Source organism: Patella vulgata, chromosome 5 (genome assembly GCF_932274485.2).
Source record: "Patella vulgata chromosome 5, xgPatVulg1.2, whole genome shotgun sequence".
Taxonomy (NCBI): Eukaryota; Metazoa; Mollusca; class Gastropoda; family Patellidae; genus Patella; species Patella vulgata.
Window position 1 is genome coordinate 72252907 of NC_065883.2, and position 25379 is coordinate 72278285.

General features: G+C 39.6%; 1 protein-coding gene across 2 annotated transcripts in view; it reads left to right on the plus strand.

Annotated features, from left to right (window-relative positions):
* The window catches only part of LOC126822481 (uncharacterized), a 49465-nt gene that overhangs the window by 18473 nt on the left and 5613 nt on the right, over positions 1-25379 (plus strand). Inside the window, exons 1-2 of one of the 2 annotated variants that reach the window (XM_050551409.2) lie at positions 2263-2311; positions 13779-15514. In XM_050551409.2, coding sequence (XP_050407366.1) covers positions 15405-15514 — 110 coding nt within the window. In that variant the 5' untranslated portion in view covers positions 2263-2311; positions 13779-15404. Of the gene's footprint in view, positions 1-2262; positions 2312-13778; positions 15515-25379 lie in introns of those variants that run through there. The other variant, XM_050551410.2, reaches the window with a different exon arrangement.

Genomic DNA, 25379 nt, shown 5'->3' on the forward strand with positions numbered 1-25379 from the left:
CAACAATAAGAAAGTGAACGACGCGATTTGGTTTGATTCTTGCTAGCTTTACATTTTGGGAACCGTGGTGACATATGCCCGGCTTTTCGGATTCTTGAAGTTCGTAAGTGATTTTTGAAACACCTTTACAAGCATATTTTTCATCCGATTATCGTAACTCTTTCGTAAACTATTCGTAACTGCTTCGTCGCGTCTCTATATTCTCTACGATCGTTTGGTAGCAGGAGTAGTAGTAGTAGTAGTAGGGGTAGTAGTAGTAGGAGTAGTAGTAGTTGTAGTGGTAGTAGTAGTGGTAGTAGTAGTAGTAGTTGTAGTAGTAAGAGTAGTAGTAGTAGTAGTAGTAGTAGTAGTAGGAGGAGGAGGAGTAGTAGGAGTAGTAGTAGGGGTAGTAGTAGTAGGAGTAGTAGTAGTAATAGAAGTAGTAGTAGATGTAGTAGTAGTAGTAGATGTAGTAGTAGTAGTAGTAGTAGTAGTAGTAGTAGGAGGAGGAGGAGTAGTAGTAGTAGTAGTAGTAGTAGTAGTAGTAGTAGTAGTAGTAGGGGTAGTAGGAGTAGTAGTAGTAGTGGTAGTAGTAGTAGTAGCGGTAGTAGTATAAGTAGTAGTACTAGTGGTAGTAGTAGTGGTAGTAGTAGTAGGAGTAGTAGTGGTAGTAGTAGTAGTGGTAGTAGTAGTAGTAGTAGTGGAAGTAGTAGTAGTAGTAGTATTAATAGTAGTAGTAGAAGTAGTAGCAGTAAACTATAGTCTGTGGGCGATACCATCTTAGATAGAAGGGGACATTAACCCGAATGATACTGCAAACTACGCGAGCCTGGACAAATGAAGATCCCTCACTCCTGGGCCAAGATAACCTTTTTTAAAAAGTAAAAGTGACCCTAAACTAAGTGACAACATAATTTTATTTATGATCGTTCTCAGTCCATCAATATTTATCTTTTCTGTCTAAATATCCGTTTTGATTAGGACTTACTGTCATGAACCGGAAGTTATATAACTCCGCAACCGGAAGTGGTATGCCATCGCCACCAGGCCTACGTTACTCCCCTGTCCGAGCTACCCCTACTTACTAAATTTCAGCCTTGGGACAGCCATGGTGTAGCCACAGACCTTGAAAGGAAAGACAAACGAACAAAAAGAAAACGACAGTCACAAATTTATGTCATGATTTTATAACATGCTATTCTAGAGCATATAGACATGTGATATCTTTACGTATGACACTGTGTGTCGTGTTTAAAGAGCTGGTCGTGCCTGCTATAATAGTTCAAAATAGATAATTCAAAATAAATATATCGAAAATTTCATTCAAATTACTTCATTCTGAGCGGAGTTATGGACGTTTGAAGTTTTGACAAGAAATAGCCGAAGGTTTTTTCGACGATTACCGATTAACATCACAGTTCATATTCTCTGTTGTCAAGTACCATTGCCACGAAAATAAACGAAGTCTCAATTCCCAGTCCTTCCATCGACAGTTTCCGTGGGTGGATGCCATTGTTATCATTTAGTGGAGATTTACTGATCATTATTTAATCCACTCAATATCTAAATCATCTGACTGTCTAGAGAGTTGATTATGGGAGAAACAGACTCGGGGTTTAACGTCCACTCGACACAAACTAAGTCATTTCGGAACCAACATATGGTTCAATTTTATTTCAATAATTCGCTTGCGCTTAGAGGTCTTTAGCAGTGGGAGGAAACCCACGAGGTTGGACAGGCGACCCTACTCCTTGTCACGTACAACCGGGAAATCGAAACCACGCCAGTTGACTCAATGACAGACCTTATGATACAGCGCGCAAGGACTCACCATTCGCCCCCCCCCACCCGATTATGGGTTTGCCATGTGAATAAATGTATCAACACTCACCTAAGCCCCAGCATCGAGTGAAGTGAAGCATGGGACATCGGCACTTTAAGAGGGGGGGGGGGCACAGTGTATTCCGGAACTTATATATTGTACATCTTTATTCAATAATTCGCTTGAGCATAGGTGTCTTTAGCAATGGGAGGAAACCGCGGGAAAAGGAGGAAAACCCTTCTCCCCGTTACGTACAAGTATAGGATCGAAACCATGCCACTTGACTCAATGACAGACCTTATGATCTAAAGCACAAGCGTTAGATCATTTGCCTACTCAACCCACCACCACTTTAAACAAGTTGTTAGGAAAAAGGAATAATAAATACGTGAGAACATTATGTAATAATATATTATGTTGAAGATCAGCCAACTAGATGGATTAAAAATAGTATCTTATGTAGTAAACAAATATATACATAAATCATTGTTGGTTAATACACAACACAAGGTAGGATTTGTTATTCTCTCTTATTTTTTTTTTTATTTTTTTTTTTTTTTTGTTCAATTGATTTTTTTAGTTATTTACCCCTTGCAGTGTTGGAAGGTTGGATGGCCGAGTGGTTAGCACGTGCGCGTTGTATCATTAGGTCTGTCATTGAGTCAACTGGCGTGGTTTCGATTCCCCCGGGTTGTACGTGAGAAGAAGTAGGGTCGCTTGTCCAACTTAGTGGGTCCTCCGGTTTCCTCCCACTGCTGAAGACCCTTGCGTGCAAGTGTTAGTCCCGAATCGATTGAACGTTAAACTCTCTCTCTCTCTCTCTCTCCCTCTCTCCCTCCCTTTCTCCCTCTCTCTCTCCTTTGCGGTCTTAGCACCATACCGGATATAGTCACCTCTCGAGTTCTCTTTTTGTGGCCAGAGTTGCGTGGCCCAATGGTTTAATCCGGGATTTACTGGTTAGTGAGCCGGGAGCCACGGTGGCTAAGTGATTAAGACGTTGACTCGCTAGTTTGGAGGTCGCGGGTTCGCACCCGGTGTTGGCTGAAAAATGTAAGAGTAGGCCATAGCGCCGCTGTCGGGACAAAATTTCCCTCATAGCACACTGTATGGCGTATGCTCGTCTTCATTAGGCCAGTCGCAGCAGAACAGTAGGACGTTAAACCCCATTTCATTTTATTTCGAACAGTAGGACGTTAAAACATATTTCATTTCATTTCGATTTACTGGATAGTGAGCCAGCCCCTTGCTCACAAAACCATCGTATACACAGAATAAAATTCTCTGGAATACAATAACATATTTATTACTGAGCGATGTTTGAACTAGACTTCTATATCGTCTTTATCAATAATTGTAGCCCAAAATGGAAATTTCTTAGATTCTGATTGGTCGAAAAGTGGCGTCGAATAGCGGTGCCCTAAATCTCCTAGGCGACCCACTGCGGATGAATATCTTTTTGGTACTAGACTCTCTTTGCAGCGACCAAAAAATCTACACCTCAAAACTTTATTCTAGGAAATCTTCATGAATTATTCTTGTATGTCATTAACAATGAAATTCCACCATTGGCTTATTGAAACTCACACCTGAAACTAAAAAGAAAAAGAGTTTATTTGAAAGATAATAGTCTTAATCAATCAATGATACATAGCTCAGCAATAAACAATAATTGTATTCCACAGAACTTTGACCTGTGTATTAAAGTTCAATTACAAACAGCGGAGGGGCTGACAAGAAAAGGTGTCTAGTCGTTCGGATGGGACGAAAAACCGAGGTCAAGTGTACACATTGGCGTGCACGTAAAAGATCCCATGGCAGTTGGAATTCGATATAAGAGTAGGCCGTAGTGCCGCTGTCCGGGCAAAATTTCACTCATAGCACACTGTATGGCGTATGCCCGTCTTCATTAGCCCAGGTTAGGAGCAGAACAGTAGGACGTTAAACTCCATTTCATTTCATTTCATTTCAATTACAAACAGTCATTCGAACTACAAAACCTCGTGATTATTATATTCTTTGAATGGCATTTAGTAATTGGAACATAATCAAAAACACACTTTATGGATAACAATTACTATGGTTTATTTCACTGCGACGTTTCAACAAGGTTTCACAAGGCGTTATCAAGCATTAAGTATATGCTTGAAAACGACTTGTGAAACCTTGTTGAAACGTCGCAGTGAAATAAACGATAGTAATTGTTATCCATAAAGTGTGTTTTTAACTCGTGGTTATTATTTGTGGCTTATTTTACAACAAAATGCGAGGTTTAGTGGTAAACTATTTCCGTGTTCGTGGATAATGATTCACAAATTTAATATGTTATAATAGCTTTTTTATCTTTTATCTTTTTAAAAAGTAAATATATCCCTTCGATATTAGAATATAAAATTATTCCACTAATAGAAAATTACAATTTAAAATTTGATATGTATTATGAATTTGAACTGGGTTTAGAGCTTATATTATGATATATTTCGGATTTAGAGAGAGAGAGATGGGGTTTAACGTCCACGCGACACAAACTAGGTCATTTCGGGGCTAACATATGGTTTTTAATTTTATTTCAATAATTCGCGTGCGCTTAGGGGTTTGTAGCAGTGGAAGGAAATCGGAGGACCCGGAGAAACCCACGAGGTTGGACAGGCGACCCTACTCCTTGTCACGTTCAACCGGAAATGGCATTAGAGTTTGGTGTACATGCACGAAGCTACCTGATACCACTTTATGTGTGAGTTTCATATAGCTAATACTGTACTTTGGTGGAGTCAAAACTGGTGGGGTGGGGGGGTAGAAGCAAAATAAATAATCTTGGAAATAGAAACTGAACGGGGTATTCTAACACTTTCCAAAACATTGGACCCTACAGGGTTCATCTTGTGGTTGTATCAAGCTGCTATCAACCGAAATTGTTGTATATTGTTGATGGTTTAGACTGTCTTGTTGTATATTGTTGATGGTTTAGACTGTTGTATGTTGTTGTTGATGGTTTAGACTGTGTTGTTGTTGATGGTTTAGACTGTATTGTTGTATATTGTTGATGGTTTAGACTGTATTGTTGATGGTTTAGACTATTGTATGTTGTTGATGATGGTTTAGACTGTATTGTTGTTGATGGTTTATACTGTATTGTTGTAAGTTGTTGTTGATGGTTAGACTGTATTGTTGTATACTGTTGTTAATGGGTTACTGTATTGCTGTTGATGGTTTAGACGGTATTTTTGTATATTGCTGTTGATGGTTTAAACTGTAACGTTGCATATTGTTGATGTGTTGTATATGTTTGTTGATGGGGTAGAATGTGTTGTTCTTGTTGATGGGGTAGACTGTTTTTTGTTGGTTATTTTTTTTTCTTTTTTTTTTGTATATTGCTGTATATCGTATAGCACATAATAAATATACTTTATCATTTTTATATTGTTGATGGTTAGACTGTTATTTAAAGTCCATTATTTAGGTCATTTGGGAACTAACATAAGGTTCAATTTTATTTCTATAATCCGCTTGCGCGTAGGGGTCTTTAGAAGTGGGAGGAAACCGGGTGGTTATTTACAGAATAATAGTTATTATTCTGACATTTATATACATTAATGACATGTCATCGTAGTTTATATTACATCCGTTGGATATTTATCTAAAAGTATCAATGGGCGGATCCAATATAAAACTAATAAATAAAGCTCAAGTTTCGGGGCTCCTAATCTGAAGCCACTTTAATCCGCATTGCTTTAAAATTTTAGGTTCACTCCCACCTCCCTCGACCCCCACATTTCATAACAGATGCACTTTTCGTGTTTATTCGTGGAATTTACAACAGTCGTGATTAATGACGACCTAATCTTCATAGAAAATTATAGTAATACATGCTCATTAGATCATAAGGTCTGTCTTTGAATCATGAGACGCGTTTAGATTCCCATGTTGTATGTAACAAGCAGTGGAGTCTCCTGTCCAAACTCCCGGGTTTCCTCCGATTTCTCCCCACTTTAAAGACCCCCATGCGCAAGCGATAAATTAAATAACAAACGATATGTTAATCCCGAAATGACCTAGTTTGTGTCGCTTTCTCTCTACCCTTGATAGGTGGAATTCAATCGCTGTTTTCCTGGCAGCATTTCTCCATAGCACACTGCATAACGAATGTCCGTCTTTAATATCCCAGTTGGACGTTAAAATACATCGATTGATTGATTGATTCATTCATTCAGTACCATGAAATACCCATTCACAGGTATTGTTAATAGAGGCATTATGCCAGAGCTAAATTTGCCAGGTGCGTTTCTGGCTTCAATTGTATGAATTAACATTTAGCTATTTATTCACGTGACAAGCCTATAATCATCTCGTGGCAGACTATTATTTGTCAAAACTTCCAACATTCATAATTTCTCTCAGAATAAAGTAATTTGACTAAAATTTTCAATATATTCAATTGTAATTATCTATTTTTGAACTATTATATCCAGAACGGTCCAGTCTTTATCTCAATCTCAAATAATGTATCTTTAAAGGTACTGATATTAAAAACCTCAAGATATTGGTTGTGGATTCCCAAAGTAAAATTAAATGTTTTTCAGTAATTCTGTGTTGATTACCGTTCCTGGTATGATGTACTGTCATCCAGTCATTAGTATGATATACTGTCATCCAGTCATTAGTATGATATATACCGTCATCCAGTTATTGGTATGATGTACTGTCATTCAGTTATTGGCATGATGTACTGTCATTCAGTTATTAGTATGATATATATATTTCTCATAAACAGTGATTGAAAGTTGAGTAAATTCTCAACTGAAGACTGAGAATGCTTTGTGAACTTTGTCCCATTGGAACAGTTAGCCAGCCTTTCAGTGTAAATGAGTAAGGCATTGGTTCACTTACAATTCCTCGGATTTCTTTCGATGGGTTTTCCTCTTGTCAGTGTCAGAAAAAAGGAATTGACAATGAACAGCATCTGAGTTTCCGTGCGGACGTTGACGAACACGTACAAGAATCGTCACCAGCTCAATCGGTGCAGAAAAGCAGGACGCTAAACCCCAATTCATTTAATTTATATTAGTCTTTGTCGCAGCAAAACAGTAGGACGTTAAACCCCATTTCATTTCATTTATTATTCTTACATTTTTCCCGCCTTCATTAGCCCCCACATAAAACAGTATGACGTTTTATTTCACATTTTATTTTTTGGGCGCGAGTTATACTGCCACTTTAAGGTCGAAAGAATTTGATTTTTTTTTTTACTTAAATGTCAAAAATATATGACAGATGTAAAAAGGTTTAATTAAGCTTCTTGTAATTTAGAACAAAATGTCACTCCGTCTGAGCTGAGTTGATTTTACAAAAAATCCTTACATTTAGACAATTGAATTCCATATAAAACGGGGGGGGGGGATTGGATGGCTTAGTGGTTAGCACGTGCGCGCTGTATCATTAAGTCTGTCATTGAGTCAACTGGCGTGGTTTCGAATCCCCGGTTGTACGTGACAAGGAGTAGGGTCGCCTGTCCAACCTCGTGGGTTTTCTCTGGGCCCTCCGGTTTCCTCCCACTCCTAAAGACCCCTACGCGCATGCGAATTCTGGAATAAAATTGAACCATATGTTAGTCCCGAAATGACCTAGTTTGTGTCGAGTGGACGTTAAACCCCATTTCTCTCTCTCTCTCTCTCTCTCTCTCTATCTCTCTCTCTCTCTCTCTCTCTCTCTCCATATAAAACGGACATTATGAGAGGGTTGGTTTGTTTTTTGGGGTTTTTTTTTTGGGGGGGGGGGGGTTTGGGGGGGGGGGGTAGGGTCCTCTGGTTTCCCACAACTGCTACAAACTACTACGAGCTAACGAACTGTTCAAATATAATTGTACCATTTGCTAGTACCGAAATGAACTAGTTTGTTTCGAGTGGACGTTAAACCCCGTTTTTTCCCTATTTCATAAATTAAATATTACAGCAGGCTACACTGTGCTTTTATAATCAGGCCTTAACTTTCGTTTCTAGTTCGTTTTCTTCTTCTAAGAGTTCCTGTTGAATAGACCTGAGCCAAATAAGAGATTTTGTAGCAAATTATTGAAAAAAATTAAACCATGTTAGTCCCGAAATGGCCTAGTTTATGATGGGCGGATCTCTCTCTCTCTCTCTCTCTCTCTCTCTCTCTCTCTCTCTCTCTCTTATATTTAATTAACTATACATTTTAATCAAACTTTGTAAATGTGATCTGTTTTGATGAAGATAACGGACATGCCTTAATTAAAATAGATAAACTCGAAAGTTTAATTACCTGACGCCAGCGGGGTGGCCCCAACCTGTTACATACAAGGCGTCAATTTGTTCAGACGCGAACTCAACTCGTATTGAAGAGTTGCGGGACGATGGAAAAGAGAGAGAGAGAGAGAGAGAGAGAGAGAGAGAGGAGGGGCTGTAACGTCCGCTCGATGGACCCATCGAAAACCCACGAGGTTGGACAGGCGACCCTACTCCTTGTCACGTTCAACCTGGGAATCGAATCACGCCATTTGACTCAATGACAGACCTCATGATTCAACGCGCACGCGCTAACCATTCGACCATTCCCCCCCCCCCCCACGTCGACCCCCCCGGGACGATTGAAGAACAACAGTCCATATTTCCTAGTTTTATTCATTAAGCATATCGTTAACTAAAACAGATTACTGTTAAAGACGATAACATTCGCTGTGCATGAAATAATAAAATCGCTAAAAAAATAATGAGCAGGCTTACTGCCTGACTTTATTATTATCACAAGAATGCAGATACGCCACTTTTAATCAATCAATGAAAACTGAAATGAAATGAAATGGGTTTTAACGACCGACTGTTCTGCTCCGACATGAAGACAGGCATACGCCATACAGTGTAATATGAGGGAAATTTTGCCCGGGAGGCGGCACTGTGGCCTACTCTTATATCGAATTCCAACTGCCAAGGGATCTTTTACGTGCACGCCAATGTATACACGGGTCCTCGGTTTTTCGTCCCATCCGAACGACTAGACAGCTGTCCTTGTCAGGCCCTCTATCCTGGAAACCACGCCGGAAAACCCCGATATACTTTCTCGGCCAATGCAGAGGTCGAACACCCGACCTCCAGGCTAGCTAGCCAACGTCATACCCACCACTAAGCCACCATGGCCCCTTAATCATTCACGAATGATGGCCCCTGGTGGTACGAAAAATCACGTTTTTAGCTTGTGGTCCCTCTAGAGGTCACAATTATTATCCAATTTACAAAAATGTTCGGATATATCACTGTTACACCGTAACGGGGGGGGGGGATGGTTAGCGTGCGCGCGCTGTGTCATAAAGCCTGTCATTGAGTCAACTGGCTTGGTTTCGAATCCCCGGTTGTACGTGGCAAGGAGTAGGGTCGCCTGTCCAACCTCGTGGGTTTTCTCCGGGTCCTCCGGTTTCCTCCCACTGCTAAAGACCCCTACGCGCAAACGAATTATTGAAATAAAATCAAACCATGTTAGTCCCGAAATGACCTAGTTTGTGTCGAGTGGACGTTAAACCCTTTTTCTCTCTCTCTCTCTCGTTACACCGTAATTTTGTCACACAAAATGGCCGCCCCTAGTACGTAAACATCTGGTATATCAAAGTCGTGGACCCTCTAGTGGCCACAATTTTGATCCGATTTTGATGAAACTTGAAATGCAAGTTTATAACCCAAAGATCTCGGTTCCTGTCAATATTCGCGCATATCGAATTGTAACTTCCTGAATTATGGCCTCTGGTTGTACAAAAAATCGCATTTTTAGCTTATGGTGCCTCTAGAGGTCACAATTATTATTCCATTTAATAAAACGTTCGAATATATCACCGTTTCACAGTAATGTTTGTTGCCTTGGAATTTCGTGAAAATCGGGCCAAAACTGCTGGACAAAATGGCCGCCCCTCGTATGCAAATAGTGTAAACATCTGGTAAATCAAGGTTGTGGACCCTCTAGTGGTCACAATTTTGATTCGATTTTGATGAAAGTTGAAATACATGTTTATAACCCAACGATCTTGGTTCCTTTCGATATTCGCGCGTATCGGATTGTATCTTCCTGAATTATGGACCTTGAATATACAAAAAGTCACGTTCTTAGCTTGCGGTCCCTGTAGAGGTCACAATTTTTATCTGATTAAAAAAAAAACTTGTGAATATATCACCATTACACACTGAGATCTGGTTCCTTTTGATAATCGCGTATATCCGAACGTAACTTCCTGGATTATGGCTCCTGATTGTTCGAAAAATTGCGTTTTTAACATGCAGATTCTCTAGAGGTCACAATTCTTTTTTCCGATTTTAAAAACCGTTTAAATATATCATCATTCCACCATAATGACGGTTGATTTCGAATTTCGGGAAAACAGAAATGAAACTGCCCGAAAAATGGCCGCACTTTCTAGATTATTGCTCCTGATTCTACAAAAAGTTCTGTTTGTTTTTAGCTTGTTCTCTATCCATCTCTTGCAAAATGTGGGCGTATCCTGCCTGGCAGCCGCTGGTTAATTTATTAATTACTGTAGGTGATAAGTACTAATTAATAATGCTAATTTTTATTAATGGGACAGATTAAGTTCTATTGTCAATAGTTTATTCAGTTAAAAGTAAATAGAATTAAGGATTAATACAGCTGGGTTCCTAATAAAGTAAATACAATTTTAATTTTAAATAAACTTAATTGGATTATGATTAAAATAAATGTTATAAATTAAGGGTGAAGAAACTGAATTTATATTGTTCTGATTTAAGCAAGTACACGGATCAATTACGGGAAGTAAGGTACCTTATCTTAACCCACAGCAACGCCGAACCAGACAGAGGAATTCCGGCATATAAGCAAATATGGTTCTAAAGAGGAAATGAAAGAAGTGTTAACGGATCACCAAAATTTACAGAACAACAATTCTGAACAGGATTTGAAATTATGTAGTGTTAGAAACAGTGAACTTATTGACATTGGAACAGTGTTTATTTTATTGTGTTGGAACGTATAACCGAGTATTTATATTGACAGTGAATCAGTGAACTTATATTGTAGCATGTTTATCAGTGTAATGATATTTTAGAATTAGGACTTGGAATTTTAATGGGTTATTTAGAGCTTTTAAGTATTGATATTCTATTGTATTTATTGCATATGACAGAATAAGCGTTAATTAAGCAACATTGCTTATTTAACGCATTGCAAAGGGGCGTGTTTGCTGTCTTTGTTTAATTATATAAACAACATAAACGGTGTTCCAAAGTCAGTTAATTGATGATTGAAATAATTGATCCCACAACGTGAAGTCGAAGAAAGTCTTTGGACGATAATGTCACATCTGTCCCCATAGTGCCACAGCCGCTGTCTGGGCAAAATTTGCCTCATAGTACACTGTATGACGTACGCCCGTCTCATTAGCCCAGTTCGAGCAGAGCAGTAGGACGGTTTCATTTCTTTACATTAAAGCAACTGTGCGTGATGATTAGCTTCCAGGAAATTCATCCTAACGTTGAAATTGCGTGACTGGCGTCGGTTATTGGGTATCTATGACTAAGATTTTAGATGTTATTGCGATATTAACACCTTGTCTGTTTCGTCTGTTTTCTGAAATCAACCTTTCTCCATGATTAAAAAGACGAACTTTTTCCAACGGAACACAAAAAAACAAAACAACATGGGCGGTGGATGGTGGTTGGGCTGCCAGGGCAATGGACACCCGACAGGACACTCTGTACACAGATAACTACCTGCAATATCTCTACCGTGGAAGCGGGCCTTAAAGGCTCAATACCACTCTTGTTGTAACTGAATAATATGTCCCAATCTTTATTCTGGTCAACAAATTGTACTATTTTAGAATATTTCAATTAATTGATGATACAAATTTCATCTTAACACACCTTATTTAAAAATTTTGAAAAATTCAACATAATGGTTTGAAACGTCTAACGTAAACCTATTCAAATGAAACTTCGATTTAAAAATATTTTCGAACCCTCTGGACAAGTAAAATAGGATGTAATGGATAATTTACACAACAGATAGGACACTTAAACGTCTAGTACTTAGATAGAGATATTATTTATTTTCTGGAGCTTGTCCCTTTAAGCTTAAAGGAGCATTACATAAAAAATACCGTGGAAGCAGGCCTTAAGCTTAAAGGAGCATTACATAAAATTAGATAAAGAGTTGGCAGTTCTCGATATAATAGTTAAAAAATACATAAAAAATACCGTGGAAGCAGGCCTTAAGCTTAAAGGAGCATTACATAAGATTAAATAAAGAGCTGGCAGTTCTCGATATAATAGTTAAAAAATACATAAAAAATACCGTGGAAGCAGGCCTTAAGCTTAAAGGAGCATTACATAAGATTAAATAAAGAGCTGGCAGTTCTCGATATAATATTTAAAAAATACATAAAAAATACCGTGGAAGCAGGCCTTAAGCTTAAAGGAGCATTACATAAGATTAAATAAAGAGCTGGCAGTTCTCGATATAATAGTTACAAAATACATAAAAAATACCGTGGAAGCAGGCCTTAAGCTTAAAGGAGCATTACATAAGATTAAATAAAGAGTTGGCAGTTCTCGATATAATAGTTAAAAAATACATAAAAAATACCGTGGAAGCAGGCCTTAAGCTTAAAGGAGCATTACATAAGATTAAATAAAGAGCTGGCAGTTCTCGATATAATATTTAAAAAATACATAAAAAATACCGTGGAAGCAGGCCTTAAGCTTAAAGGAGCATTACATAAGATTAAATAAAGAGCTGGCAGTTCTCGATATAATAGTTACAAAATACATAAAAAATACCGTGGAAGCAGGCCTTAAGCTTAAAGGAGCATTACATAAGATTAAATAAAGAGTTGGCAGTTCTCGATATAATAGTTAAAAAATACATAAAAAATACCGTGGAAGCAGGCCTTAAGCTTAAAGGAGCATTACATAAGATTAAATAAAGAGTTGGCAGTTCTCGATATAATAGTTACAAAATACATAAAAAATACCGTGGAAGCAGGCCTTAAGCTTAAAGGAGCATTACATAAGATTAAATAAAGAGCTGGCAGTTCTCGCTATAATAGTTAAAAATAGATAATGAAAACAGAATATGCTGAAAATTTCAGTCAAATTGCTTCATTCTGAACTGAGATATAAGGGATTCAATTTAAGACCATCCTCGATCGGCATTACTATTGTTGGTACGATGTTAAACAAAGTCTCAATTATCCAGTTTTACGTTAAATCATCTATCATAAAACGTATTCAAATCCTCTAAATATCGCAAGCTAACGATGGCAGCGAAAGTGGATTATGGTCTGGATAAGTTAATTAATGTCTAATTAATAATTTAGATAACGTTTAAGGCCTAAAGAAAGGCCTACAATAGGCAGATTTAGCTCTTGCATAATGTATGTTTAAATCAACAAGCAAACTGTTGGATAGCCTATTGATGAGTCTCCGTTTAATCCAATCCGACAGATATTACCTACAGTTGATTTTTGTTTGAGTGTTTTAATTAAATAATCAGCGTTGTATCTCCGTTTTAAGTAGTGTAGAATCAGCGTCTGGTCGTTCGCATCGAACCAGCATATGCCATACAGTCGGCTATTAGGGGAATTTGGCTCGGACAGCGGCACTACGGTCTGCTCTTATTTCGAATTCCATCTGTTAAGGGTTCTTTTACGTGCACACCTCGTTTTTTTGTACCACCGAAAGACTAGACACTGTTCCTGCTAGGCCCCCCCCCCTCCTGCACCATTGAAAAGGGAAAACCGCACCGGAAAATCCCGAGGAACTTTCTCGGCCAACGCCCCTCTCTCTCTCTCTCTCTCTCTCTGTTGAATGTTTTACAAGGTCACTGAACGCACCATCAAAGGTCGATTTTAATTACAACAATATAATCATGTATACCATGAACAAAATACATTTTATATACAACTGTCACGCTATGACCAATATATTAAATTGTTCTATTTTACTTTCAGATGTGGCCCCGAGACTGAATCAAGTTGCAACAAGCCGTCAATAGCCTACAACCTGACAAGCTGTTGAAAAAAAAATCAATCAGACCAGTTTGAAGTTTTGTTATTAACAAAAGGCCAGATCTTATTTCTCATATTGTAAGAATATATAGTGAGTAAGAGCGAAGAAATGTAGACGGAAATTTTTTGAAGATTTTGGAGGATTAGACGGGTTTTTAGTCAGGTTTTAACATTGTTCGGTTGTGAGTGTTCAGCAAAAAGCATTAGTCGGAATATTGTTGAAGATTTTGGAAGGTTGGACAAGATTTCAGTGTGTTTTTGTGTGTAACTGTGTTTGGACCGAAGTGGTCAAGCAATAGTCTGAAGATTGTTAAGGATTTTAAAGGATTAGAAGGATTTCATGCAGTTTTTGTCTGTCATATTGTTTGGTTAACAATATCCAAAGATGTAAATTGGACAGCCATCTTGATAAATGAAATGAAATGGGGTTTAACGTCCTACTGTTCTGCTCCGACTGGGCTAATGAAGACAGGCATACGTCATACAGTGGACAAACAGCTTGATAAATGGTAGAAGTTATTAGGCGTGAGTGGTCAGCAATATCATTAGTCATATATATGATTGGACAAACAGCTGGATTAATAACAGTATAAGTCATTGGATATTGTAAATTAAATATAAAATTAAACACAGATTGCTCCGATACTTGCAATAATGGCACAACCTCATCCTTTCATTCTTTGCTAAGAAATCTGGATTACCGATGAAATGTTATAAGTCAATAATCGAATCTGGAAAAAGTGAAATTCTTCCGCAAAATATTAAATTATGATTAACGTGGGTGTTTTTTTTAATATACGAGTCTAGTTGTCGGGATCGCATCGAAAATCGAAACAGATTTAAAAGCGCATTTACATGAACTATTCGTATATTCGCTTTCCTGTGACTTCAAAAGAAACTAAATATTGACAGAAAATCGAAAGAGATTTAAAAAGCATTCCTATTTTAAATATTGTGTGATTGAGGTGTTTCTTGCATACATGGCCCAGAATTCTCATCGATGATCAAACAGGATATTGAATTAGCGGTAATTGAAATTCATGGTATCTGACTGGATTCGGTATTTCTAATTCTTATAGAGGATCGTGCAAGATATTAAATTACCGTTACACAAAGTTCATGATATCTGACTGGATTCGATTATTCTATTTCTCGTCAAGGATCGTGGAAGATGTTAAATTATCGTTATACAAAGTTCCTGGTCTCTTACTGGATTCGGTTTTTGGAACTCTGAGGACAGAGCAACATATTAAATCATTCTTACATAAAGTTCATGATATCTGACTGGAACGGTATTTCTAGTTCTAATTAACCATCATGCAAAATATTAAATTATTCTTACATGATATTTGACTGGATTCAGTTTTTCTAGTTTTCCTCGGCATTAAAATATAAAATGAATTCGACTCGTGTGTCTGTGTCTTTAAATGGGAATATTGGAATTGAATACAGGGTGAATCGGATGTTTGGATAACGTGCTGAGACGGACAACAACATGTTTGAAGAAAGGATTTCTTTAAGATTGAAATATGAACTTTCTAATTTTGATACCTTATTAAAAAGTGTTACATGAGATTTGGGAATATGGATGGCGAAACTATAGCGTGGATTGTCATTATCGCCATATTGGGCTTTATGTTACTAATAACGTGTGGAATATCCGCAGTAAAGGCAGTCAAGTAAGTTATACATCGATATTTTATCTTATATGTATTAATATACATAGGTCACAATTCTATAGAATACAAAGGGGAGTTCGGGTGGTCTGTCATTGAGTCAACTGGCGTGGTTTCGGTTCCCCGGTTGTACGTGACAAGGAGTAGGGTCGCCTGTCCAACGTCATGTGGTTTCTCGGGGTCCTCCAGTTTCCTCCAACTGCTAAAGACCCCTACGCGCAAGCGAACTATAGAAATAAAATTGAACCATATGTTAATCCCGAAATGACATAGTTTGTGTCAAGTGGACGTTAAACCCCATAGCCATGCGGTGTGCTATGAAGGGAATGTTTTCCCGGTAGCAGCGGTACGGCCTGCTCTTATATCGAATTCCAACAGCCAGTGCACGCCCAATGTGCACGCGGGAACTAGGTTTTTCGTCCCATCCGAACGACTATACGTTGTCCCTTGCCAGATCCTCGATCCTGCACTACTCACAAGGAGAGACCATGTCGAAGTATCCAAATGAACTTTTTACGGCCAAAGCTTGGATCGAACACAGGTTAGAGAGCCAAGGTCTTACTCACTGAGCCACCGTGGTTCCAAGAGAAGCCTATTCGAACCATCGCTCAGTAATAAGCAGTAATTGTATTCCACAGAATTTTGACTTATGTATTTGATAAAGACCAGGGAAGCCTAGTCAAAACGTCGCTTAATAATAAACCGTAGAATTGTGACCTATGTATTTTCAGGGCCCTTATTCACGAAAACTTAAACTAAGATACAATCGAAATTTTAAGAAATACTGCAATTCGATTGGCTGATCAGTAAAATCAATTTGCATATATCCAATTTGCATATTGGTCAGCCAATCGAATTGCAGTTTTTCTTAAAATTTCGAATGTATCTTAGTTTAAGTTTTAGTGAAAAAGGGCCCAGTTCATTAACTAAATGCCATAATTTGTATTTGGGTTAGGTTTAGGGCAACCTTTTATTGGGACACCCGGTATAATAAACAAGCACAAGGTGCGCTTGGTACTTTCATTGTGCCAGGTTTAGAATTAGATCATCAATGTCTCAAGCGTTTACGAGGTAATCGTGATTGGTAATTACAGTATTTACGAGGTAATCTTTATTCGTAAACACGGTGGTTATGAATAATATCTTCCTTGTCTTGCTTTGAAACCCATTGGTTGTGAATATTTTTTTTAATATACCGCACACACGAAACAATCCGCTAGAACTTTCTGCTGAGAGAGAAGGGTAATCTTAGAGGTGTTGGAACTGATGTCGGAAACATTTTCCTGGCAGCACTCCATTTCTATTAGTAGTAGCGAGTGTCGTACACAGGACACTTGTAACACTACAGATAACAGAAGATCAGCATAATGATAAGACCTTTATTAAGAATATGGAATAAACATAAATCGGGAGGAGCTCTATTCCAAGTCTGACTTACTGTCAGTAAACACCTGCTTATATAGCGTCCAACAATTAGGGAAGATGGACAAAAGTGATCACCATATATGGTATTGTTTATTTATCAGATTATGGTATCTGTAACTGCACTGCGTATTTTCTTTGAAGTCATAAAGTTCTGTGGAGAGTTATACACCGATCATGTGTAGCTTGTAAAGGACATATTGAATTAATTAGTCCGTGCCTTAACAGAAGTTTATACAGAGGTGGAACGTCAATATCATATATTATCAAAACTAGCAAGGGTCATAAAGTTCTATGCATCTAAATGATCGTTCAATTTGATGAAAGGTATAGATCACTTTGTCACACACTTTCTCGTGTTTTACTCTCGGTACATCCAATCAAAAGGGACGAGTACGAGCTAGAGAATCTCCTTTTTTGATATAAAAAATATCAACACAAGTCGATAATGTAAAAAAGAACGAGGCTTTGGTATTGATTTTATCTCCTCGGACCTGGCAATGAACAGCGACTAGTAGTTCGGATGGGACGAAAACCCGATGTTTCGTGAACACTCTTGACAGTTGGAATTCAGGTCGTAGCGCGGCTGTCCGGACAGTATTTCCCTCGTTGCAGACTGCATGTCGTACGCCCTTCTCCATTTGCCCGGATGAAGCCGAAAAGTGGGACGTCAAACCCCATTTCATTTCATTTATGTTCGACCACAGAAGTGAAACAGATTCTAATTGGTACCAGTGGGAGCTCTCTGGTTACGGTTAGGGTTTAGGTTTAAGACCTCTCTGGACGAAACGTCATCCATTCGATCCATTGTCGTGATTAAAAACGCATGCGCTGTACTTATTCATATGCGGTTTTTCTCTGTATCGACTTGCTCTCTTGGAATCCATGAGTCAGTTTGACATTTTGGCCGTAGTTATTGGCGTCAGACACGTTTGGTTGTAATTTGTTCGTCCATTACCTGATTGGTACGATTGGATGGTTTACATTACCCCATCAGTTCACAATAACCAGTCATGCGCAGAGTTTATATTATAACTTCTTCCGGTCGAGTTGGTTATACCTACATTATAGATATATTTCAATGAGGTACTGACACCATTAGCCATCAAAATGTCAGAAGTTATCGTTATCATTTAACTGCTCATCAGAGAGAGAGAGAGGGAGAGAGAGAGGGGGGGGGGTAAACTTCCAATCGACACAAAGTAGCTCATTTCGGGACTAACATATGGGGGAGGTTTTTTTTAGCGGTGGGAGGAATCCGGATGACCCGGAGAAAACCCACGAGGATGGACAGGCGACCCTACGTATGGTTGGTACAATTTAATGTCAATCATTCGCGTGAGAAAACGCAGAAGGTTTGTTAGACACCCTACTCTTTGTCACGTACATGTGTGGGATCGAGTGAAACTAGGTCATTTCTGAACTAACATGTGGTTCAATTTTATTTCAATAAATATCGTGTGCGTAGCGATCTTCAGCAGTGATGAACACCCACGATATTGGACAGGTGACTCTACTCCTTGTCACGTACACGTGGGGAATCGAAACCACACCGTTTGACTCAATGGGGGATAGAGTCTAGATAGAGGGATGTACATTATTGGCCATCTAAATGTTAGAAGTTATCATTTCACCACTGAACGGGAATTGAAGTTTACAGGGGCGGCTCCAGGAAATCTTGGAGGAGGGGGTTTGCCAGGTTTCTGTTAATAAAGTTTGACAATTGACAATGCATGATGCCACCATCGTTTCCAAAGTACGTAGGCATACATACACACTGAACTTTTTAAAGAGAGAAATCCAGCACCCCGTTTGACGTCATATTTTATTATGAAGTAATAGGATCACGACAGCTGTCTAGTCGTCCGGATGGGACGAAAAACCGAGGTCCCGTGTACACATTGGCGTGCACGTAATAAGATCCCTTGACAGTTGGAATTCGATATAAAAGTAGGCCGTAGCACCGCTGCCCGGGCAAAATTTCCCTCATAGCACACTATATGGCGTATGCCCAGTCTTCATAAGCCCAGTTCGGAGCAGAACAGCAGGACGTTAAACCCCATTTCATTTTATTTCGGATCAGGACCGTGACACTATTCTCATGAAAGTGTTGTTTTAAAAAAAAAATATATAGCTGTAATTGTGTAAGACCCTGGCTTGCTATCCTAGGGTTCTCGGGTTTGCCCCAGCGAGAACGTTCCTAGGGATTTTCCGGAGTGGCTTCAATGTGCCAGTGGCGCAGGACGAAGGCGCAGGATGGGGCGATATTCCCATGATAATTGGAATTCGAAATATGAGTAGCCCGTAGCGTCTCTGTCGAGGCAAAATTTCTCACAGCACACTACAAAAGCCAGTAGGCTCAGAAAAGAAGGAATTTAAACCCCATTTCACTTCATTTCACATAATTGAAATAAAGTTGACCTCGAGTCTTGTCTAGGGCAGTATGTTTGACCTTTCTTGAGATTATGGTCAATGTCAAAACGAACCGACACCATCATGAAAATAATGTCTCGACCATAATCTTCTATGATCACACAAGCTAACAATTTAATTTTACATTGTTCAAGTAGCATTTAGTAACTGGATGAGAAGAACACATAACAGAATTATAGAGAATACGGGGGATCACGTGGCTAAGTGGGTAAGACGCTGGATCGCTAGCATGGAGGTAGGGTGTTCGATTCCTGCATTGGCTAGAAAAGTTCATCCAGATTTTCCAGCGTGGTTTCCCCTCGTCAGTGATTCAGGACGGAGGGCCTGCACATAAAAGATCCCTTAGCAGTTGGAATTCGATATAAAAGTAGGCCGAGTTAAAAATGTTTTAGAAATAAAATGAAATAGGGTTTACTTCGTTTATTATTGTGGTAATAGTACTGGACAATCGAAAATATGAGCTGTCAATCGGCGATCGTCAGACACAATTTAGACTATCAAAACTTCAAACGTTTATAACGTCGCTCATAATAAAAGTAATTTGACTGACATTTTTCAGAGAGAGAGAGTTAGCGCAAGCGCACTGTGTCATAAGGACTGTCATTGAATCAACTGGCGTGGTTTCGATTCCCCGGTTGTACGTGACAAGGAGTAGGGTAGCCTGTCCAACTTCGTGGGTTTTCTCCGGGTCCTCCGGTTTCCTCCCACTGCTAAAGACCCCTACGCGCAAGCGAATTATTGAAATAAAATTGAACCATATGTTAGTCCCGAAATGACCTAGTTTGTGTCGAGTGGACGTTAAACCCCATTTCTCTCTCTCTCTCTCTCTCTCTCTCTCTCTCTCTCTCTCTCTCTCTCAGTTTATCTACTAATCAGTTGAGGCCATAACGTGAGGATACTAATATAATGGCCATTAACATAGCGCCAAATCCACACAAATCGTGCTCGCATAGCGCATATGAAAACAATATACAGGTTCTATTCAACCTTTTTAAAACACAGATCCTATTTCGTTTCGAAAAAGGTCAAATAAAGAGTAGAAATGAAATGAAATGAAATGGAGTTTAACGTCCTACTGTTCTCCTCCGAACTGGGCTAATGAAGACGGGCATACGCCATACAGTGTGCTATGAGGGAAATTTTGCCCGGGCAGCGGCACTATCGCCTACTCTTATATCGAATTCCAACTTCCAAGGGATCTTTTACGTGCATTGAAATGTATACACGGGACCTCAGTTTTTTGTCTCATCCGATGGACTAGACAGCTGTATTGTCAGGCCCTCCGTTCTGCACCACTGACAAGGGGAAGCCACGTCGGAAAATCCCGATAAACTTTCTTGGCCAATGCAGGCATCGAACACGTGACCTCCAGGTTAGCGAGCCAGCGTCTTAACCACTTAGCCACCTCATATTTCAGCCTGACTCAACGCAACATGCCGTGCGGGTTGTGTCATAAGGTCTGTCATTCAGTCAACTGGCATGGTTACGATTCCCCGGTTGTACGTGACAAGGATTAGGATCGCCTGTCCAACTTCGTGGGTTTTCTCCGGGTCCTCCTGTTTCCTCCCACTGCTAAAGACCAGTACGTGCAAGCGAGTTATTGAAATAAAATTGAACCAGATGTTAGTCCCGAAATGACCTAGTTTGTCTTGAGTGGACGTTAACACTTAACACACACCCCCACCCCTCTCTCCCACCCCTCTCTCTCTCTTATAGTCAGCCAACCCATGCAAAGAATTGAATGCGTTAGAACAGGGGACAAAAACGAAAGTGTTATAGTGGGTTTTTTTGTATTTTCTACTAGCGCACACATTTGTTAGACTAGTGTAGACACTAGTGCCAAAGTGGGAGGCTCAAGTTAAGGCATAAAAAAGAAAACCAGTTATACACCACTACAACACAACCATAACTCAAGCATAATCCGGGACTTGAGTTAACCCTATATGAATGAATGAATGAAAGACGTGGAAGTATATATAATAAATAATATATGATATATCGTGATAGGTAGTAATTATAACATAGTCTCACATTCCCTCACGATCATTATACTCTTACCGGCATATTAAAGCCACAACCAACCAGAATAACAGTTAAATATCGTGTTTAAGTCCCAGATCATTAAAGCCACAATAAACGAGAATATCTGTTAAATACCCAGTTTAAGCCCCAGGTCGACATTCAAACCACAATATACCAGAATAAAAGTTAAATATCGTATTTAAGTCCCAGGTCATTAAAGCCGCAACATACCAGAATAAAAGTTAGATATCGTGTTTAAGTTCCTGGTAGTCATTAAAGCCACAATATACCAGAATAACAATTAAATATCGTATTTAAGTCCCAGGTCATTAAAGCCGCACCATACCAGAATATCAGTTAAATATCGCGTTAAAGTCCCAGGTCATTAAAGTCACAAGTTAAAGTTAAATATCGTGTTTAAGTTCCTGGTAGTCATTAAAGTCACAATATACCAAATTTTCAGAATAAATGAATTATTAACTAAAACGAATTTTCCACAAAGTTGTGATGTTTATTTTAATTAATTACACAATTACACAGCAATATAAATTTACAATATGTGAAGCAAAAAACAACTTAATGTTCCCCATTTTCTGATGTTTATACTTGAAAAACGGAAATACATTGCCCGAAAAATGGATGCGTCACCGAATCTGGTGGGGTGGGGGGGGGGTAAGCTCTCCGGTACCCAGGCCTATGGTCGCAGTCGTGTAAATATTATTGTTGAAGAAGTTATAAATCAACAATAACTAACCGATAATGATGTTGACATAAAAGCTTGCTGTTCAGTATGATTGAAACCTGTTTGTTTAATGGTGTGTGATTTGATTCTATAATCAATATCCATATAATTACTCACTAGATAACATTCAAACAGGATTTCAAATAATATATAGACTATACGAGGTTTTTACTCCATATAACCATAATAACATTCAACAGGACTTCAAATAATATATACAATATACAAGGGTTTGTACTTTCTGAAATGCAATGAAATGACTCGTTCGTTCATGGGGGGGGGGGGGGTCACGTTGGGTAAGACGCTGGCTCGCTACCCTGGAGATCGGGTGTTCGATCCCTGCGTTGGCCTAGAAAGTTCATCCAGATTTTCCGGTGTGGTTCTGGTTCTCCCTTGTCAGTTGTGCTTGACGGAAAGGCTGACAAGGGGAGTTGTCTATTCGCCCAGATGGGACGAAAAACCGAGGTCCTGTGTACACATTGACGTGCACGTAAAAGATCCCTTGGCAGGTGAAATTCGATAGAAGATTAAGCCCTAGCGCCGCTGTCTGGGCAAAATTTCCCTCATAGCACACTGTATAGTGTATGCCTGTCTTCATTAGCCAGTAGGACGTTAAACCCTATTTCACTTCATTTCTAGTCTCCGTTTACTTTCTGAAATGAAATGAAATAGGGTTTAACCACTAGACCCTGTTCTTACCAGGGCCCTCCGTCCTGCTTAACTGACCGGGGGGGGGGGGCACGTCTGAATATCCAGAGGAAGAACTTTTTCAGCCGACACTGGGAGCGAACCCGGTAACTTCTTCCACTTTCTCTTCTGAACTGAAATGAAATGGGGTCTATCGTCCTAATGTTCTACTCCGACTGGGCTAGTGTTGATGGGCATATGCCATACAGTGTTCGATGCGGGAAATTTTGACAGCACAGCGGCGTTATGTCCTAATCTTATATCGAATTCCAACTGCCAGGGGATCTTTTATGCGCGCGCCAACGCGTATACGAAACCTCGGTTTTTCGACCCATCCGTACGACTAGACAGTTGTCCTTGGCAGGCCCTCCGTCCTGCACCACTGACGCTTTCTATTCTGTCTTCTCGCTTCTCTTCTTGTATTGCTCAGTGTTTAAGGCGCTGGTTTAATAAAACAGGAAGTTCGGGGTTCGATCTCGGTGCTGACCGAGAAAGATCCCCGGGATTTTCCAGCATGGGTTCCCCGTGTCAATGGTGAAGGAAATGCGTCTAATCGTTCGGACATTAAAAAGTCGAAATTAAAAGTAGGCGATAGCGCCACTGCCCGGGCACAATTTGCATCATCATAGCACACTGCACTGCATGACGTTTCCTCGTCTTCATAAGCCCGGAATGGGCAGAAATGAACGACGTAAAACTCCATTTCATTTCCGTAAAACAACCCTTGGCATTGCGGTAGGCAATAATGCCACTGCCCCGGCACAATTTGCCTCATGGCACACTGCATGGCGTTTGCGGGTTCTTAAACCCCATTTCATTTTTGTTCCTTTATCTCTTATATGGGACTTGAGCGTTGAATAAAAGGTGACAGGTTTTAATATAAAGAATGCAAGTTTTGATCCTATTTGGCAAGATAGACGTTAACGGATGTTTAGATAAGATCAACCAGCTACCTTTTAGTTGAATGTTACAATCACCTTCTGACTATTTGATTGATTAAGTTCAAGATAATGAGTCCTAATGTTTAAAATAAACCTTCCAGAATGGTTTTACCACAATGCAAGTCAACAACCGAAAGGCTTTCATTAACTGCAAATCTATAGTCTTTTTTTATGGAACAAATTGTCAGACAGAACGTGGAATTAAAGTGACTATTAACCTGAAGTGACTATTGTTCAATGACGGTCTACCTGACTTGATGTAAACGTGTTAATAATAAGTGTCTATTGTTCTACCTGGTTGACTACCTGTGACGATCGATAGTCATTATTTATGAACTAGTGACAGGAAACGCTTATTTATGGCATATTAAACTACAATTTAAAGTAGTGGTTCCACCAATACTAGCGACACGGGGTCTACTGTTCTAAGGGGCTGAAAAGAACAGTTGTCTAGTTGTTCGGATATGGGACGGGTTGTCCGGGCAAATTTCGTCAAAGCACACCGACGTGCGCCCATCTTCATTAGTCCAGTCGGTGCTGAGAAGAAGAATGCTAAACCACATTTCATTTCATGTTCTAAGGATCTTTCTTTGAACCGTTTTATGCCCTCTCAACCATGGGCACAGTGCGATTATTGTTCTATGGTGTTCTCTGTAGAACTGTTTTGTGTACTCTGCCGCATGGGCATATTAGGACTGTTGTGGGCATATTAGGATTGTTGTTGTTTTATGGTGTGTTCAGTGAGACCTATGATTTTCCAGAGTGTTCTCTGGCAAAGTAAAACTGTAAGGTTCTCTGCCGAATGGGTACAGTGGAGTTGGTGTGCTAAGGTGTTGTCGGTCGCGGGGGGGGGGGGGGCTGGATGGCCGAATGGTTAGCACGTGCGTGCTGTATTATAAGACCTGTCATTGAGTCAACTGACGTGGTCTCGATTCTCCGGTTGTACGTGACAAGGAGTAGGGTCGCCTGTCCATCCTCGTGGGTTTTTCCGGATCCTCCGGTTTCCTCCCCTGCTAAAGACCCCTACGCGCAAACGAATTATTGAAATAAAGTTAAACCATATGTTAGTCCCAAAATGACCTAGTTTGTTTCGAGTGGACGTTAAACCCCATTTCTCTCTCTCTCTCTCTCTCTGTTCTCGGTCGCAGTATAACTATCTTACGTTTCTCTGTGGCATGGGCACATGTGTACTGCTATACTTTGACGTTCGTAGCCATTGTAGAACTGTTGTGTGTTCTAGGCAACATGGGCATAGTGTGACTGCTGTGCTGTCTCGGCCATTGTAGAGCTGCTTTGTGTTTTTCTGTGGCATGGACACAGGTGTTCTATGGTGCATGCTATTTCTTGTTCCCGGGGCGGGACTGGGGCGGGGCAGACGGGGCTGGGTGGGTCTGATTAATTGAGGAATTTATAAACACCTGCCATCACGTATCAAGCAAGCATTAGCTCTGAACAGAAGTTACAGGTGTACGACACCCACCAATACGAGTGTCGAGGCAACAAATCCTTTTCACTGTTTCAAAGAACCAGTGGAGGTGGTGGACCTTTAATTTGTATGATCTCCGAGATCAATACGCTATCATGTAATTTAATTGAAACACATTGATACATGACATGGCTT